Source organism: Haliaeetus albicilla, chromosome 4, assembly GCF_947461875.1.
Source record: "Haliaeetus albicilla chromosome 4, bHalAlb1.1, whole genome shotgun sequence".
Lineage (NCBI taxonomy): Eukaryota > Metazoa > Chordata > Aves > Accipitriformes > Accipitridae > Haliaeetus > Haliaeetus albicilla.
The window spans coordinates 3,491,425-3,509,937 of NC_091486.1; the positions used below are offsets into that span (position 1 = coordinate 3,491,425).

The 18,513-nt window shown below is 36.3% G+C and overlaps 1 protein-coding gene across 2 annotated transcripts in view; it reads right to left on the bottom strand.

Annotated features, from left to right (window-relative positions):
- Nucleotides 1-18,513, bottom strand: part of ACVR2A (activin A receptor type 2A) — a 69,713-nt gene that overhangs the window by 17,187 nt on the left and 34,013 nt on the right. Inside the window, exons 2-5 of one of the 2 annotated variants that reach the window (XM_069780736.1) lie at nucleotides 15,380-15,587; nucleotides 12,991-13,100; nucleotides 11,435-11,589; nucleotides 2,162-2,185 (exon numbers count right to left, since the gene is read on the bottom strand). In XM_069780736.1, coding sequence (XP_069636837.1) covers nucleotides 2,162-2,185; nucleotides 11,435-11,589; nucleotides 12,991-13,100; nucleotides 15,380-15,587 — 497 coding nt within the window. The remainder of the gene's footprint in view (nucleotides 1-2,161; nucleotides 2,186-11,434; nucleotides 11,590-12,990; nucleotides 13,101-15,379; nucleotides 15,588-18,513) is intronic. The other variant, XM_009916000.2, reaches the window with a different exon arrangement.

The following is an 18,513-nucleotide window of genomic DNA, read 5'->3' on the forward strand; positions in this document are numbered from 1 at the left end:
AAGGCAGAGGGGAAGCAGGGCACTCTTTTGGGAGCCGCGAGCCACTGGCCCATGTAACTTCATCCCAAGTGCTCCACCATCTCAAAGACACGCTCTGTCCTAACCCCGGGGCAATTAGCAGAGCCAGCAGGAACACTCCTGCTGCACAATGATCTACTGCCAGATAAAAAGCAGAAGCAGCTACATTGGCAGAAAGTACTTGAACTGGCTGGGTCATACGATGCATAGTACTCAAGACAACTAGGCTTTACTCTTCCCATAGCTCAAAGCCACTGATCATTAAACCCCTAAGTCTGGGTTGTATGGTGATCTCAAAACGATGGACATCTCGTTATGGTGTACACTGTAAGGTTTTTAAATCTCAAACAGGGCTTTTTGGTTCTGATTTTTATAGCTGGGAGTTGCAGTCAGCTGTCAGGTAGTGCATATTAGTCATACCGGAAAAAGAACAGAAGGAAAAATATTCATTGAAGAATGGTAACTTCCAGAAATAGGTTTCCCTAAGTGTCTTCAAGAATGGTTCTCAAGATCCAAGAGAAGCTTAACAAACATGGAACTACAAATCTATTAAAAATATGATCAACTGAATAGATTGTTTAAAGACCTGCCCCAACACAGTCTGTCAGCACTTGAGTTTATCTCCAGTCATGTCTCTCATATGGCAACTGAATCAGGTGATTCATCACGTACAACAAAGGGAAAAAAAGGCCAATTATCCAAATGGGATTGTACATAGACGCATTTATCCTTCCTGACTCCAAAATATAAACAAATTCTCAAACTTCCAGAGCACACACAAGTTTTCTTTGTTAAATGGGGCAGTATTTCCCCTTGGTTACGTTTATTCTACAGGTAACATTGTGAATATGGTTGAAAAGTTCTCATTGAAAGAGTCTGGTGACGATCTTGGTTGTTTCCTCCTTTTCTAGTTTGGGACTGGCTCATTTTCAACCAGATCATCTGTAAAGTTAGGATCCAAATACAGTAAAAGGAGTCGGAATTCTTAAATTTTGTAATTATTCTACAATTGACTCTGATTTGTATCAAACTACATTTCTTTTAAACAGTGACAATTTTTCTCTTCTTCATCCCACAAAATCCTCTATTTTACCATACATTGCAGACATATTCCCCACAGTAATATAAACAAAGTATTTCCTTGTAGACAGGATACTTCTTCTTCCCTAACTGAAATTACAGCATTTGAAGCAAAACAGTAATACAAATAGAAGGAACTCTGATAACTCTTTTCAGATGCAAGATATTCAGGAAAATATTTAAATAGCACCATTATATTTTCTTCTAAATTACATTTACAAGACATTTCAGCTATTAATTAGAGACCTATAGAAACAATGGAAATTGAGCATTCATGTTACAACACAAACCTTGACTTTTTCCATATTCAATTTAAAAACCTAGCAATAATAACCAAGTTTCTGAATTAACACTTTTCAGTTACTTGTAGTTTCACATGCAGTATCAGTAATTTAATAAAAGTAAAAGTAACTTCTGGCCAGTGAAAAAGTCGAAGTAGAGACTTAATAGTGAAAGAATTTTTTTCTTCAGGCAATCTATTTCTCCAAGCTCCTGAATGACACAAAAAACCATCACATCACCCAGAATCACAAGATGAAGACCACACACCTCAAACAGTTACCAGCAGTTTACTGGTGGGAGATGACAACAGGTACGCAAAGCCCGGACAGAAGTGGCCAGGACATGTCATTTACTTCCACGGCAACCCACCAGAGCGAGACTGGCAGTCCCTGCTGGCTGGACTGCTCCCACAGCCCAAAACTCAGGTCACCAGCAAATGCTGTACTGGCAGAGCCCTTACCACTGCTCATACAACGCGGCACTAGGGTGGAAGTGACATAAACCAGCTAGTCTGTAGTTGAAGAACCACAAACTGATTACACCTGGTGTATTTCATTATCAGTCCCTGCAGACATTTAACTCAAAAGCCTGAGAAGCTGTAGTGAATTAAAAAAAAAAAGAAACAAAACTATCAACAGCAGACTAAATCTGTATTTTTAAACTTTGCATGCTTACAAATTTCTTGTCCAAAATACTGAAAAAAATGTAATTCATATGAAAACAACTTCTTACACGTCCACAGAAAGTTCCATAACCATGAACAAACATCAATGCATCTTACCTCAATCATTATATGAAAGGCGTGCTTGTAGAGAGGGGAAAAAACACAGGCAAAAGAAATTACTATTTATACCAAGAATGGGATGAAAAAACAGCTTATAAGAAAAGAGATAAAATCAATTGTTTGTGAAGTAACAACAAAAATATTCATGGAGATAGCAATACTTTCTTGTACTAATAACAGATCATTTAAAATAAAATTTAAAAAAATCCATCATTGATATGTCAGCAAAGAAAAATGGGCAAAAAAAAGATTATTATACAGACCATCACCTGAATTGATCTTATTATTGAAACCAGAACTGTCCATTGTAGGTGTATAAACACTCATGTTACTACAAAACAGTATATAAACACATGCAGAAAATTAAACATACAAACAGAAGTTATGCTCACAACTGTACAGTAGAGGGCAGTGTTGTATTTTTTAAAATTCGTTGCAATTAGTAGCTAGCTGTGGAAAATAAAAACTTTTTAATGTCTAAGTTACAGCTAAACCTTATAAAGAAAGGTCATCATATATTAGGTCTATATTACTAAATTTAATCAATAAATCTGGCATGCTAGAGGTGTAACTAGAACAAGTGAACTTGAAAACACTATATCCAGCATATATAAAGGGAAATTACAATACTAACGATTCTTTCAAACAAGTCACGAGTTTACAGCCTGTGGAATGAAATCCATTATAAAAATCTAAGTCCCAGAGCACTGTTACCAAAACTTAAAAACACATTTTAATGATACACGCTTGTTTCTGCTACTTTCATCTCTTTTTTTATTGAATAATCTCATCACCCCTCAAGCAGAGAAGCGCTGAAACACCTTCGTTCCTCCTCCTGTACTTTTGCCTCAACCATTTTCTTTGTCCTTTATAATTTGATCAGATAGATGTTGCAAGAGCATGAAATTCAAACACTTGAAGTATTCACCTGCCACGTAACAGCAATCATCCTTTTCTTCACCCTTTGTCTTCACATTCTTAGGATGCTACAGAGCATACAGCCAACAAGAGGCTTTTCTCTGCGCTTGAGAACTGCCTAGCACACAGTTCGCATTATCTAAATAATTAATAATAGAAGGACTGAAGTATTTCTTGAAGGCTAGATTAGTTGGGAGTCAGATTTATAAATACTGTAATAGAGGTTGCTGCCACTGACAGAGCACTAAAGAACACTGGAACCCAACAGGATCACTCCTCCTCTCGCCATCAGTCAGCAGACCACTGGAGATGAGGGTAATACCCACACCAAGAGTCTGAAGCAGATTCTTACAGGACCTGTACAGCCTGCAAATATTTTGGGGCACTTCAGAAGGGGAAAAAAAAAACCCTACATGAAACAAAAAACCCAAACCCTTAAAGTGGTTTTCAGAGCAGCCGATCATCTTAACCTTCAAATCTCTGTGAAGCTGGTGGTTCCAGTAGAATGGCAGCTATTCCATGTACACTGAGAAAAACTTAAAAGCAAGATTCTGCAGCACAAATGACAAAAACTACGAGCACAGTTACTTAAAGAAGTTCCTCCTTCAAGCCCCCCATATTCTTTTGCCAGAAGCAGCAGCCAAGCAAAATAAAAGTATTACTCAATCTGTGAATTTGATAGGGAACGGCTACTGAACAGAGTAATATAAATATCTCTGTGTACTCATATTTCTCCTAACTCAAGTAGTCAAAGAACAAACAATAACTGCTAAAAAAAAAAAAAAGCATTGCTTATATGAAATAGTTATTCAACAAACGTCTTTCCTATGGCTGTAAAAAAAATTTATTAGTCCTTTTTTCCAGGCCTATTTGCTATTAAAATTCTCCAGCTCCTGAAAATTATGTAAATTCCTCAGAAATAAGGAAAAAGATATATGAATGCAACCTTTTTGCTCTTACCATAATGAGAAACAGCAAACATGAAACTGAGAAATAAAGAGTCCTCTCCCAAGCCTCTCACTGCTTTCTTAAGGGGATCAACTTCCCCCAAACACTAATAAATTAGACACGCATGAAAATTTTCAAAGAGAGATTTACGCACATCATAGACCTTCTAATTTTAAAATCATTGTCCTTCCCTTCAGACTACAGACCACCACCTCAGACTTTTCATTAGAAATGCAAGCATTACCAGTTTAAGCGGTATCAGACTATTACAGAAATGCAAATACGTGCTTTATTATGTCAGGAATTAACACAACTGTTATAAATAAAAATTGGGACCAATTACCCTCCTCCCCCCCAAATAGCTATCATCTATACAAATACTCATAAACACACTAACTTCCTATTTATACTTCCTGAAAGTACTTCTAAAGGTTTTATCAGGGATTAGGGAAGTGATTGCAATATTTGTAACCAATTAGACCAAAAAAAACCCAATCAGTGTGGTCTTTTCCAAAATCTGCGCTATCCACAACCATATTCTAAACTTCAAACATGTCACAAAGATCTTTATAAACATGGTGTTAAAATAAATGCAAATTATTGTGTTATAAATTCATTGCACTGATTCCTTCATTTGTTCCTAACTAGTGCCCTCAATATGACATCTGTATTCACCCACAGTCCCTCAACCTCTTCAGAGAATGTAAGGTAAAATTAATTACTTTTTTTATACCTTAGGAAATGTGTAATTCTCATCCACTTAGTGATATAAAAGATTACCTGAAAGATGTCAATCTAAAGCATTTAGGACAGCACATCTGAGGATATGCAGCAAACTGGACTTTATTATGGAAAACAATTAAAAAGCTCCTGAAGGTTGTAGTACCCAATTGCAGACTTCAGAGATCAGTATTTCAGCCTTCCTATGATTGTTCCAAAGCACTCTCTAAGACTATAATCTAAATGTGGTCTTGATAATATAAAATATTTTGAATATTACTGTTTACAATGAATGAACAACAGAGAGAAATTCTTCAAGGTAAATTAAATACAGTGCTGTAAAAGCCTTCAGTGTCTTGTCAGTTGTTAAAAGTGTATATGCCAAGTCAACATTTATGAGAATATAACACAAAGTACTGCCTACATCCAGTCTTATCAGACACATGCACATCTTCTTGCACCAGCCTCTCGGACCCACTCTGTAGAGGCCTACTCCTAAAATTAAACCTACTTTTTAATAAGCCAAGAATAAGGTACAGCATTGAAAGTGTAGTTTGTAAGACAGCACTCTGTTTGAATCAATGCTTCAAGTTTGCTATACAAATACATTTGAGGCTTTTTAAAATTTTAATTGTACTTTAATTATAAAGTTGCCTTTAGGCTGCCATTCAGGAGAAAGTACCATAAGTCTGGATTTGTATTTTTCTTACCTCTTGAAGATTTAAAATACATCTGCATTTATGGCTTATTTAAATGCAGATAGCTCATTCTGAAAGCAAGTTGAGAATTCAGGAAAGTACTTTTGTAAATTTTTTTTTTAAAAGCTATCAAGATTTAGAACCAAACTTCTAGATGTCTGGTTGTATACTGAGCATTGAAAAAGCATGCATCACTATGTACTTGGTTTCCAATTATCTGTCATACAAATTCTTCCCTCTGTTAAAGATCTTAAGGAACTACTTGTATTGTAATAGCCCATGAATTCTAAAAAAAAAACAACCCTACCCCCCCAAAAACCCCCAAACCAAAACCCACACAGTTACAAGCTATTTACCTACTACACATTAAGGACTCCTTATCTATAATAACTTTCCTACTGCATTCTCACAGTATCCCAATATTTGTGTTTGGTTTGGTTTTTTTTTCCTTTAAACAACCATATCCTGGTTGTGCCTCACAGTTCCACAATCAAAGGATAACACCAGATCTTTCTCCTGTGTCATTCCAGCTATTGATTGGAATCAATTCTAAAAGAAATTCTTACTACTTCTGAAGATATGAAATGCAGTATTAGAGAATGTGAAATCATGCACACATCTAGCAGTCCAAGTCTTGAGATCATTCAGCTACTCTTTTTTAATACCAACATTGCCACTCATTGTATGTTAATCATTCATTAACCACTGATATGTACTCTTTCCTAGCTAGCCACAAGCTCAAACTCAGTCTTTATTTTTTTTTCATTCTTCCTCTTTCTGAGCTCCAGCTTTTCTCCGTTGATCTCTTTTCCCATTTCATATAAGCACCTAGCTTCTCCTCCATATATTTTTCAAGTAGCTATTAATCTTCCTACGTTTGGAATAAGTCCTTGTAAAAACACCTCTCCCTTTCTTATTCTTCATTTTTCAAGTGTTATAAACTTTCTATTAAAATACCTATAACAACAAGAAAAAAAATGGGGCTGGAACATAAAAGCTGGAAAAAAATCTGAACACTTGATTTAATTTCTTCATTCTTCTTCAGCAGCAAACTGTGATTTTCCTAGTGTGGCAGAGGGATATAGGTTATCTCAGAAATTTTAAGTGCACCAGGTAGATTATTTGATATGTTAAAAGGTAATTTAGAGAATAAAAACAATAAATGAAAATCTTTTTGAATGCCAACAATAAAGTTTCCCCGTTACTAATTACTTTTATGTTTTTTTGAAAACAAACCATTCAAGTTACACACACACACACTCACCAAACTCCTTGGCACAGGTCTAGTGGCCTAGACCAGATGTCTGAGGTTAAAAATTGCAGCAAAGAGCAGCGCTTGTTTTGTTACATGTTCTTTTCCTACTAGTTTGCAACACAGAATTTGTTTTTCCACTGCTACACATGCAGTCGGACCTGCAGTCAGTATTTGAGAATGTGTCTTGCATCTGCCACTGCTAGGAATTCTTCTCCATCATTATTCACCTCACATTATGTGATACTGGTTTCAATTCTAATTTCTTACAGCTGAAACTGAAATATCAAAACCATGACATAGCTACAAAGTTCTGTTCATACTTGGGTGTCTTCAGGAAAAGATACACTGAAGAAAGACTACCATGGTATGGTAGTGAAGGCAGCCATACCTAAATTGCCATCCACCAAAATCACAGAGTATTTTTTTTTTTATGATCAAAAAAAACTTTTGAGACCAGAGCTGTAAGATCAATATCTCTTTATATTTGATATATATGTTTCAATTATTCTTAATTCTTGGTTCACATAGAACGTGACTTTGAAGACTAGGGACGTTCTCCATATGTATAGGACCAGTGAGGTTCATCCTTATGGGCCAAACCTCCTCCCCCCAATGAAGCACATAAAAGATTATTGTGCTCAATATAGGAAATACTGGGTGAAAAGCTTAAATGAAGTGATATATTGGAGGTTAAAAGCAGAAGACGTAGTTGCATTTTTCAACCATGTAATCTTCCTCTCCGAGGAGGGAAAGAAATGGTAATTCCTAGCAACTAAGCTTGCTTTTATGGACACTATAATAGACAGGATCTGTCCATTCTGAGTTTTTAAATTTCTGGTCACACCACACAGGTCTAGATCAGGGCTTTGTTATGCTTAGTGATTAAAAACACTTTGACCCAAGTAATGTCAAACATTTCAGAAGAAAGCACAAAAATAGGTTATGAAGACATTAAGTGACTCTGTAAAGCTTTTTTCCAACCCTCTCAACATATGACTCTCATTTTAAAAACAACACAAAACAAAAAAAGCAACTCTGTGATCCAGTAAGATATTCATAACTTGGGCACTCAACAAAAAGTACAAGAGGTTAATCTCTCTTTGCACAGTATGGATATAAAATGTTGGGAGCCACAGATGTGTGAACTGATAAACAAAAGTGTTACTTGTGTCAGTTATGCTATAAAATAGGTTATGGTCCTATCTATCAGATGACAGAGTGGTAACACCACAGTTGTAATTAGCATTGACTGACAACTCTGGCCCAAGCTCAAGAGATGTTAAAAAAAAAAAAAAAGAGCATAGCAACTCCTTGCCATCCGCTTTCACATTTCTACCAGGAATATTTGTAGGACGCTGTGGGGAAATCTGAACTACACCTAATTTGAGAGTGAAAGCCTTTGCCTGCAAAGGTTGCAGCGTTTTGTTTTCACTGTACCTGGTGATCATGAGTGAAAATTAAATGGGTGAGAGTAACTCTATATCAAAATACACAGATTCAAATATCTAAAATACTAATCGAGTTTTTTGGTAAATTTGGTCAGACGTATGAATATGTGTTTGCTGCATGATTATATAAAATATAAATAAGAAAATGAAATCGTTCTTTCAAACCGTTTTACATATACACATACGTATTTAGCAAACTCACACTCGTTAACAACTCATTTAAGAATTTAAATAGTGACAGATTTTATAAAATTTGACAGCTTTAACTAGATAGCACCCCACACAATAAAGCGAGGCATACAGTTAACAGCACAAACAAGAGACAAAGAAGTCTGTAAGCCAAGACTAATGAGAGCAGCAGCTCGCTCTGCCACGGCTGTCCCGGACACGCGCCTCAGGACCCGCCGGGCACTTCTGACTCGGGGAAGCGGCAAGGAGCATCTCAGCAGTTACCTATTCTAGTAACCCCCTTGATCTTTCTACCCAAATACCTGAAAGAACGCAAGAATGAAACACGTAAGGAGCAAATAAAATTATCTACTGCTTTCCAATCTTAAGCCAAACATATAGACTAATTCTGCTGCATGAAATTTTAAAATAATTATCTGTACATTCAAAGGGAATTTAAAGTGAAGTTAATCCACATAGCTCTGAACTGAGCTCAGTTTGGGTAGGAACTGCCTGCCCAATGCCTGCATGTACCGTGAAGCAATTTTACTTTCAAAAGGAAATGAAGTTGTTTGCATTTTCTCAGATGCTTGTCCTTTATATTTCACCACAGGTTCAAAAATTTCTTCTAGCACGTATCTTGCTTTTTTTGAAATATTCCAAACAATTTCTTTCCCTTTTGCTCTCTGATTTGTTTATTTTTTTAACTTATCCCTTCTTCTCCTAATTCTTCCAAAATTTCTCATTCTTCAGTGTTTCCTCATTTTTATCTTCTGCTTATTCCTCATCTATCCTTTCATTTTTACTGGAAGAAAGATTAGTACCAGGGCATTCTGCACATAAGTACTCCCATCACCTTCCAGAAATAAAATGAGATAACCTTTATTTGTCTCTCATACTGAGAAATCCCCGTTTTCTAGTGAGTATCTGGTATACATCTGATCTATCCATTCTACCATTTGCTACAGAAATACTTAGAAAAGAATCCATTTGCCTACAAACTCTACTCATGCCCTAATTATTAAATAAAATATTAATATTTAATATATTAATTGCATAAATATTTAAATGTTTGTTTCATGGTTATAAAATTACTAATACTTTTCCCTCTCTTCCTGCTTCCTCCGCCTCCTGTTCAAATCAGCTCTAATCAAATTTAAAAGTGGGAAACACTGCTCTGCTGCCTATGGGAGAATATTTATACATTCTATTTCCATAGTAATTTCATTTAGTTTTTCAGGCAGAAGTAGCTTTTCCTGACTTTCCACATCAAACCTTAATGCCTATTCACCACAAGATAAGAAAATGCTATTACACCATAACTAGCTCAAGCACCAACATATACTTATCCCAACAGATACAATCTGAGCATTAACAAAACAGGTTATTACCCTATTTATTAAAAAATTTATGACATGTCCACTCCTGTACCAAACAATCCATGCAAGAAAAGAACCACAATAAAAAGGAGGAAGAATATAAAAATTCAAATTCTTGATATCTCACACGTATTTAACATTTGCTTGCTTTTCTATCACTTTATCCATTACTTAATTTCTTTAAGTCTAGAAAGGAAGTCACATGCTGAAATTATTCACGCAAGTAGCAGTCATGATTTGATCTTACAGTGAAGACTACTAGGTTGATGTAAAGTCCCAAATACATAAAAATTGAGATGGATGAAATAATTATGCTAACAGATTGCATGAAGTTTGAGGATCTGTAATACTTTCTGCAAGGACAAGAAACATACTTTTTTCCTCTAAATTATGTTCTTTTCATTTGGCAAGAACATATGCCCACTGCCTCCCCCCAAACTTTTCTTATCTATTACTACGGAATGGAAACCAAAACAATTTTATTTATCAACCACAGGCAATACTGTTTCCTGGAACACGCTGAAGTCAAGCAGTAGCACTGAAAATATCACAGAAGCCGACAGTACAGAGCAAATACATGTAAATCTTTTTAAAATGCAGTCTTACCAAAAATAACAAGTGTTTTACATTTTATTTAATCATAGCATCATTGTATCATCATTGTATGAGAGGCAATGTATTCTGAGTGGTCACTGCACTGAGCTAGGAAGCTTAAGTTCAATTCCTACTGTAAAAGCCCAAGAGTAGCAGGACCCTGGGCAAGTCGTTTCTCTCTCCATTTCTACTACCACATTTTGTTCATCCTTCCTACTTCAGTCTGAAGAATTTGACATCTTAACTCTTTTCATAAAGGCCTTCTAATCTCAATTAAATCTCCAGACATAACTGAAGGAAAAGGAATTCTAGTATTAATATTAATTACACCTACAGAATCAGCTGGAGCCTGACAAGAGCAGGAACTATGTACATGCAGCCAAAAAAGGTTTGTTTTGATGCAACACAGCCAGTTTACATTTCCAGTCTGGAGACCACAGTCTCATAATATTTTCTAAGAAAAATGCAAACATAGCTAAAACTGAAACATTTGAAGACAAAACACAAAAATACATAAACAAGGAAGAGGAAAAAGATAAGGCCACAAGCTGAACTAAGCCCTGGAACTACGCCTCAACTGAAGATTTATTTTCTTTATGTTCCCTTTAACTGATACCTGTATGCCAGTTCCATACTTTTTAAAAAATAGCTAAGCGTCTACTAGTTACTATTTTCTATTCACTGAAAATTGCCATTATGAATTAGCATGTCTCCTTCATTTTTGTTTTAAGGTAAACGTTACATAAAGCTCAACGGTAAGTACCTGAGCGCAGCTGTACACAACTTTCAGACAAGTAGTCCTTTTAACTACCTGGGAGTACAGTACAAACTTCCCACAGCTGTCCAGCAGTACTGCATCTTTGCCATCTGAAGTTGTGTATTTTGTTTTTCTCCTCCCGAACAAACAGATGTGTAAAAACACTAAGTAGTTGCTCATACATCCAAAGGCCAATCAATTAAAGGAGACGAGGCTATTTAAGTAAAGCTTAATTTTCTGCTTTTGCAGCTAGCAAGCATTAGCACCTCTAAACCAGGAAGGTAACAGAAGACTTCAGCCATGTGCAGACCCTTTTCTCTCCTCTCCGCTTCAGAAAATGGTTATACCATTCACAAAAAACCAAAATCATAATGCAGCAACTTACTTGGGTTGGAACAAGTACTGGAGGATACGCTAGCTTGTGATGTCTGTACATCCAAAATGAAAAGAGCACAATAACTGCAATTCCCATTATAGGCACCAATGAATAAAGCAAGGTATTGAACAGAGGTGGCTTAGGTGTAACAGGGTTGGAAGTTGCTGGAAAAAAAAACAACAAAACAAACCCACAGGTTTTAAGAAACAAAAATCATCCAGTGCTTGAAATGTCTAGCATCCCAATTTTCCAAAAATTCTTGCAATCAGCATAACAGGCTAACAATACTTGATTAAATAGTGTACTTTAATATAAACAGACACATATTTAAAAAGAAGCATGTTGGAAAGCGCAGAAATAACTTAGATCCCCAGATTTACACATCAGCACATCTAACTTCCTTGTGCTTCTAAGCTCCACCTATCTGCAGCATGTACGAGGTGTCTGTATTTTAAAAAGACTGTAAGAATGCCATCACCTAATGAATGAAAAAAGAATCAATACAGAGGTTTAGCCTTTGGAATGTACACAGTAACATGTCATTAATAAGTAGAATAGGCCAGAAATTATCTGCCAACATTTCTATGCACTGTTGATGTGCTGAAAGTAAAAGCTTTCTAGCTGAAGAGCCCCTCCATAGGACCTCCAGAAAGGCTCCAGAGAAGCACTGCTTCTGAGGCAACTGGTACAGGGGCAGTCACAGACCCCTGGGGCAAAAGAGGTTTCATGAGAGTGAAAAAGAACGTCAATTATTGCCTTAGCAGTATCATGACAAAAATGACAAGAATATCCCTTGGGTCAGCAAAGGCTATTTTCATCTCAGAAAATGTTATTTAATTTCATAAACAACTTCCTCTGGCTATTTGGTACACAAGACATTTGCTGTTTTCAGTTCAGTTATTAACATCGTTCAGTTTTCCAACAAAGATTAGATTCTTGACTCAAAGAAGATATGCAAGAATAATCAAATAATCTTTTATTGATTTTTAAAACAATTATTTGTTAAGTCTGGCTATCTGATTTTCTTTGTAACCTGGAAGGAAATTCTTCCCCCCTTTTTAAAGGTTACTATGTCAATTTACAGAAAAACTCAAAGGTCCAATTAGTTTAAAGAAATAGTGAGAGCATTGTTTCAAGAAGAGGAGCATTCATAGGCTGGTACACGCATATAAGGATGATATGGCTTTTAGCCCAATGATTTATAGACACTTACAGAAGCTTAACTATACAATTAAGGTAAGATTTGACAGTAACTTCTGTATCTTAAAACAGCCAATTATTTTATATTATCCTTCCTTCTCACCCTTAGAAAAGAGCTGAAGTACCTTTTATCAACTTAAATTACTTCTGGTATAGAGACCTTTCAAAATTGAAGAAATGAACTGGCAATTTTCTAGGCTCTTTATGTGAATGCACACAGCACTATCATCCAGGAATCAGAAACCTTCTGGCAGGAAAAACTGACCACAACATTTCGAAAAGTCTTATCTGCTGAACATGCACAATATGAAATCTTTCTGAATTCTGCTAAGCAGTTCCTCCATAAATGCGTTAGTCTAACTTACGTTGCGTGACCTCCATTTCTGGAAAATAGAAAAAGCGTTCATTACACATGTTGCCTTCACAACAACAGAAAAACACTTCAGGGCTGTCTTTCTTCTCTATGCAATCATTCCTGTAAAAGATAATAATAAAAAAACCTTATTAAACTTAAGTTGAGGGGCTTTTCTGTTCAAGAGAAAACATATGCTCACATTTAAAATTTCAAGTGAACTTCATGAAATCATTCAGGATAACATACTACCCAAATAAGAGTTAAATCTGAAGAAACAAATCAAAATTTTGTTATTTTATATTGCAATGAAATATCATTAAAACTGAAACAGCACATTTTTGCTATTTTTCAGACAAAGTTCAAGAAAATCACCAATAGAATACTGAAGAACAGTTCACAATCTTGATTTAAACAGGACAAACAAATGATCAAATGGCTAGCATTTAACCATAAACTCACAGTACAGGGGAAGGAGAATTTTTGAATTTTATTTTATTTTTAGAAAAAAAGATAAAAGTTCTCCAATTTCCCCTGCCTACATTATGCTCAGGGACAAGGCTTATTTCACTCAGTGAAATAACTGCAGGAAAGGAGTTCTATTAACAAATAAGCTGAAACTCTTCAAGTCGGGAAAGAAAAACAGGCATCATGCAGGAGACAACTTGACAGAAGAAAAAGAAGAATTTGAAAATCCTGCCGAAATAGTTGAGGATTTTAAATACAGCTGAAGATTGTCAAAAGAGTTTTGGGTTCATCTGCAAAAATGAGGGTTATTTTATAGAACCAGCTATTACAACTACACTGTACTGTAACTTCCATAAAACATGTATTCCTTGATGTTCTTAATCTGCTGTTGTTTGGAGTTCACCATACTGTAACTCCCTGTTTGGTAAACCACTCTTCACTCCCAGAGATAAGGTTTTGTTTAATGGCTATTTTAGACAAACACAGCAGCATGCATTCTTATGACAAGTTACAGTTAATGAGGTCTCAGAGCCAGACAAATTTTTACACAGTTTTCAACTATTTCCTTACCATCCTTCCCACATTTTATTTCTTCTTTTAATTTCTTTTCTTTGCTCAAGGGAGAATTCAGTATCAATTTTTTTTTAGACTGTTCAAAGATACATGTGGAACTAGAGGGATAACAATGCTATAGAACCTAACTCCATTTCCAAATTGAAAAATTCTATTTCCATCCTAAAAGTTTAACATTTGGCAGAAATAAAATTAGTTCAGAACACCCCCACTGTGTAAACACCCCCACTTCTTCTGCAAAGCTACAACTAAATGGATAAAAAAAAAAAAAGTACTTTCCCCTCCTAAGTGACTTACAGTTACTAGATACTAGTAGAAACAAATAAGATTTCTTTAAAATTGTCCTTCGCCTTCCAGCATAGCTGAATTTTAATCATGCTGTGCAAGCAAGCTTGCAGATACTTTGCCACTTCCCTGAGAAACAGATAAATCAGAACTACCGTTCGGCTTAGCTTTAAACTGTCATTAAAGTAGAAAACATCCTAGTGTGTGGGGAAACTTTATTTTGTAGAAATGACTATAATGATTTCTTCTACTCATTCAACATTTAAGAAACACAAAAGGAAATTTTTCTAAAATACTACTAAAAATAATTTCTAAATATATTTCAATGAAGATCTATTATGCTTTTATTTTCTTAAGTCTCTCCCTTTCCAAACAGTAACTGTTTTGGTCAAATAAAACTTAATGCACTACTTCAAAGAACTAGAATACCATTTCTTAAGAGAGTCATGACCTTTATTCAGCCAATATCTAACAACCCCCAAGTCCTGCTGTTACCTCTCACCGGTACTTGCTAGACCATCTGTTATAAAAAAAAAATGACTGAAATTTTAGAATATTCGATGTCACTTAGAGCTGCCACTGAAGTGAGCTTTTTAATAAACCAGCAAAATACTTCCACGTTTAAGTAAAGAGCAGACACAAAGTGCTGCCTTTCATTCTCCAAAGACCTTGGAAAAGTGAACTATAAAATTTTGCATTCTGGTTTCAGTAACTATATTTGCATTGCTTGGCAATAACAAGTCTTTAGAAAATATTTTATTAATGGCCTAAAAAAAGAATAAATTAAACACCGGGTTTTTAGTATACAGCAAGTAAATAAGAGAAGGTAAAACATGCTATTCTGCAAACAAGACAAAGTACTTCAATGAAGTCGGGTCACTAAATACAGGTAAGTAAGCAAAAAAGACAAAAGCGTGTGTGTGTGTGTGTCTAAAACCAAGATAACTATTCATAGGGCACTGTATTATAATTTTTTCTCAAGTACTGTTTGCAAAGGGGAGGATGGATAAATTACGGACAGGCAAAATAGTTTAAGATTACAAATACATTTAAGATTTGTAGAAAAACTCGCTTACCTGTCATAACAATTGATGTCATCTAGCCAGCACCCTTGCTTTACAATTTCAATTGATCCAGAAATATTCTTCCATGTAGCAAAACAATGTCGTCTTTTATCTTTATCACCATAACAAGGTTCAATACCACTGCGATTTGTTTTATCTTTTTCCCAATTAGCGTTGTAGTAGATACACTCTTGTGTTTCTGATCTGCCGAGTATGGCACCTTTAAGGAATGAAAAGTAAATCACAATTAAACAGCATTCTGAAGGATGAAACATATGAACAGTCAAAACCAGGATGTAGTAAAATATCCTACACCATTTGTACCAATATGCCCTCTCCCCTCCTTTTTTTTAATAAAGAAAACATTTGAAGTTCACAAGCATTCCAAGTAAGTGTTGAAACAGAAAACAAAGATCTTCTGTTAAGTCAAAAAGTGACTTGGATAACTTATCAAGACTTGAAGAAATAAAGAACAAGTTATGACAATGCTTTTCTCTGAATAGCAATAGCAGAGAAAATTTAAAATACTGAACATAAAGATTTAGTTATAATATTAGCCAAAGAAGAAGTTTTAGCTAGCAGAATTTACCAAAAGGCATTTTTGGCTCTTGTTACACATGCCAAAAAAGCAGTTAGTACGTCTTAGAAACCTAAGCCGAACTAACAAATTCAGTTTTAAATCAACATTTTTTTCCCCTAGCTTTCATCTGCAATGCAGCTTCTTAACACAAAACACTGAAGTATAAGACACGCTGTGCTAAAATAGTATCTTTTATGTCATTCTGATTTGCCAAGTGAGCAACTGGAATTGAGACCAATAGGTGTGAGGCAACAGTCCCTGATCTCCAAGGACAGCGCTGTTTTTTTTGCTGTGTGCTCCCACCCAGTCAATCAGCTGCAACATAAAAGACATTAGATCTTTATCATAACTCAATAACCAAGCGCTTCCACTCTCAGAAGGCCCAGGGCCACATCTCCCCTTCCCACAGCGCGCACCCAACATATGCAGTGGGATCAACCACGATGGCTGACCTGCACGCTTCAGGCAATAAAAGCCAAGTGGTGTTTGGAGCCCAAAGCACCGATGCAGTCTCTGTTAAACATGCTGGTGAAACCAGAAAAGACTAGCTAACCTATCCTGGTATCACATGATTTTTATTCTTTTGTCATCCCAGTATTCTTAGAAATAAAAGTTTCTGACCTTTTGAATTTAATTTTGTCTTTTAAATTACAAGTGCAACTGATTCATCAATGCCTACTGAAAACCTACAGCAAAACGCAGCAAATATTAACCGACTGAAGCACCTCAAAGTGGAGCTAACTTCATAGTTTTAACATGACATGAAGCACCCATCTGCTTTCTGCAAAGGTAAAGGGGTGTTAGAATGCAAAACTGGTAACTAAATACTGGAAGGGAGTAATAACTGGCTTTTACTTCTGTTTTTATCTAGTCAAATACTGCCAAGAGCGTGTCATTAATCTTCATGCAAGCTTCATCCTTTAACATGTATTAAAAACATGGAGAAAAAGAGAGGGAGATCAAAGAGCTAGATAGTCAGAGAACTTGCTTCAAAATTGAGGAAGGGTCAGGAGAATGACAAAGCACGTTTACTTCACTTGTGGACCCATCTGATATTTTCAAGAAAGACAGTTATATTACACATCATGCTGAAGATCAGATTTAAACAGAAAAGGTCTTCCATAGCAGTCAGTTTCGTACATATTTATTTGTATCACTCCTTACGTCCTTTATTCACATATATTCACAATAATTTTGATACACCAGCTATTGCTTTGTAGCCATACCCATACTTCTCATTCTCCTACACAAGGGTATAACGAGCAGAACAGCTGTAACTCCAACTTGTTTTGTGGGATGAAATCTTCGTCACCCACACGCTCTATCCAACAGCGCTACGAGGTGGGGATTGGGGTGACTGGTACACTGGTAGGGGCTTCCACCACATAACACCTCCTCAAAACACACACAACTGATGGTAAGGTAATTTTTCCTCGGTAAAGAGAGACCTGATCTATGGGGACCAAAAAAGTTGCACCTCTCAGGGTGATGAGAATTATTTCAAACTGAAAATTGCTGCAGCCCTCTTGAAGCGCAGCACAGGATGTCAGAGTTGAGCGCAGTGCTGACCATACTGGGCATCCCACGTTACCACCTTCAGAAACTTTTGACTTTGACGCATTCCCAAAAATAGGCAGAGGATGCTGCTTATGCTTTTTGGGAAAGAGCCTGGATGTTCAATGGGAGAAATGCACTAGCCAGCTGGTAACACTGCGAGATGCAGCATGTTAACTATTATATTCTTTGTGCTGCAATGGCCTGACCTTTACAACTCCCAGCTATGGCAAGAAACAGATGAGGCAACAGATTGAACAATTTGGTTCTGTCAGTGCAATAAAGCAGAAGTCCTGGATTTCTCTCATACGTGCCATTCCTTTTCTTCTGCTGCCAAGCCTAGCTTTGAAGGACCACAGACAAGCCGAATCTGATGAAATTCTGAAACTACAGTAAAATTAACTTTGCACAAATATTCTCCTTATACATGTCTTCTCTATAGTCACGTTTTCTTACTCATTAATGCTCTTGAACAGTTCAACCTACCCGACTGGCCAGCAATCACACTGTTGGTTTAGTGACTCTGACTGGAGCATCTAACCCTAACACCTTCTCTAGGGGCTGAGCAGCCATTTGCAATAGGTCTGGCCAGACTAAACTGATGTATGGACACACCAGGACAATCTTGGATTAATCTTTCAAAGTAGAAAAGCAGGAACGTGGTGGAAGCAAGGGAAGAAGAGAAGGGGAACCACACAAAGAAGGCAGCCCTGAGCCCACAGCACAAAAGAAGCATCTGCTTATAACCTGCTCTGCCACCTCCTCCACAGGAATCAAAGTCTTAGAGGAGAAGGGCAGCTGGCATTTATAACAAGAGCAAATTTATCTGGGTCCCAATTTAGGCATAGTATGTCTATAATGAAACTCCTATAACCATTTTGAGTGCTGACAAATTGTTTTCACATGGAATTGTCAGGTCCTCAGGAATCTCAAAAGGCAAAATGCTGCTGTTGAAAGAAGCCGTGAGCAAAGCACCAGCAGTATCCTATGGACTGAACTTAAAGTCTGAAAT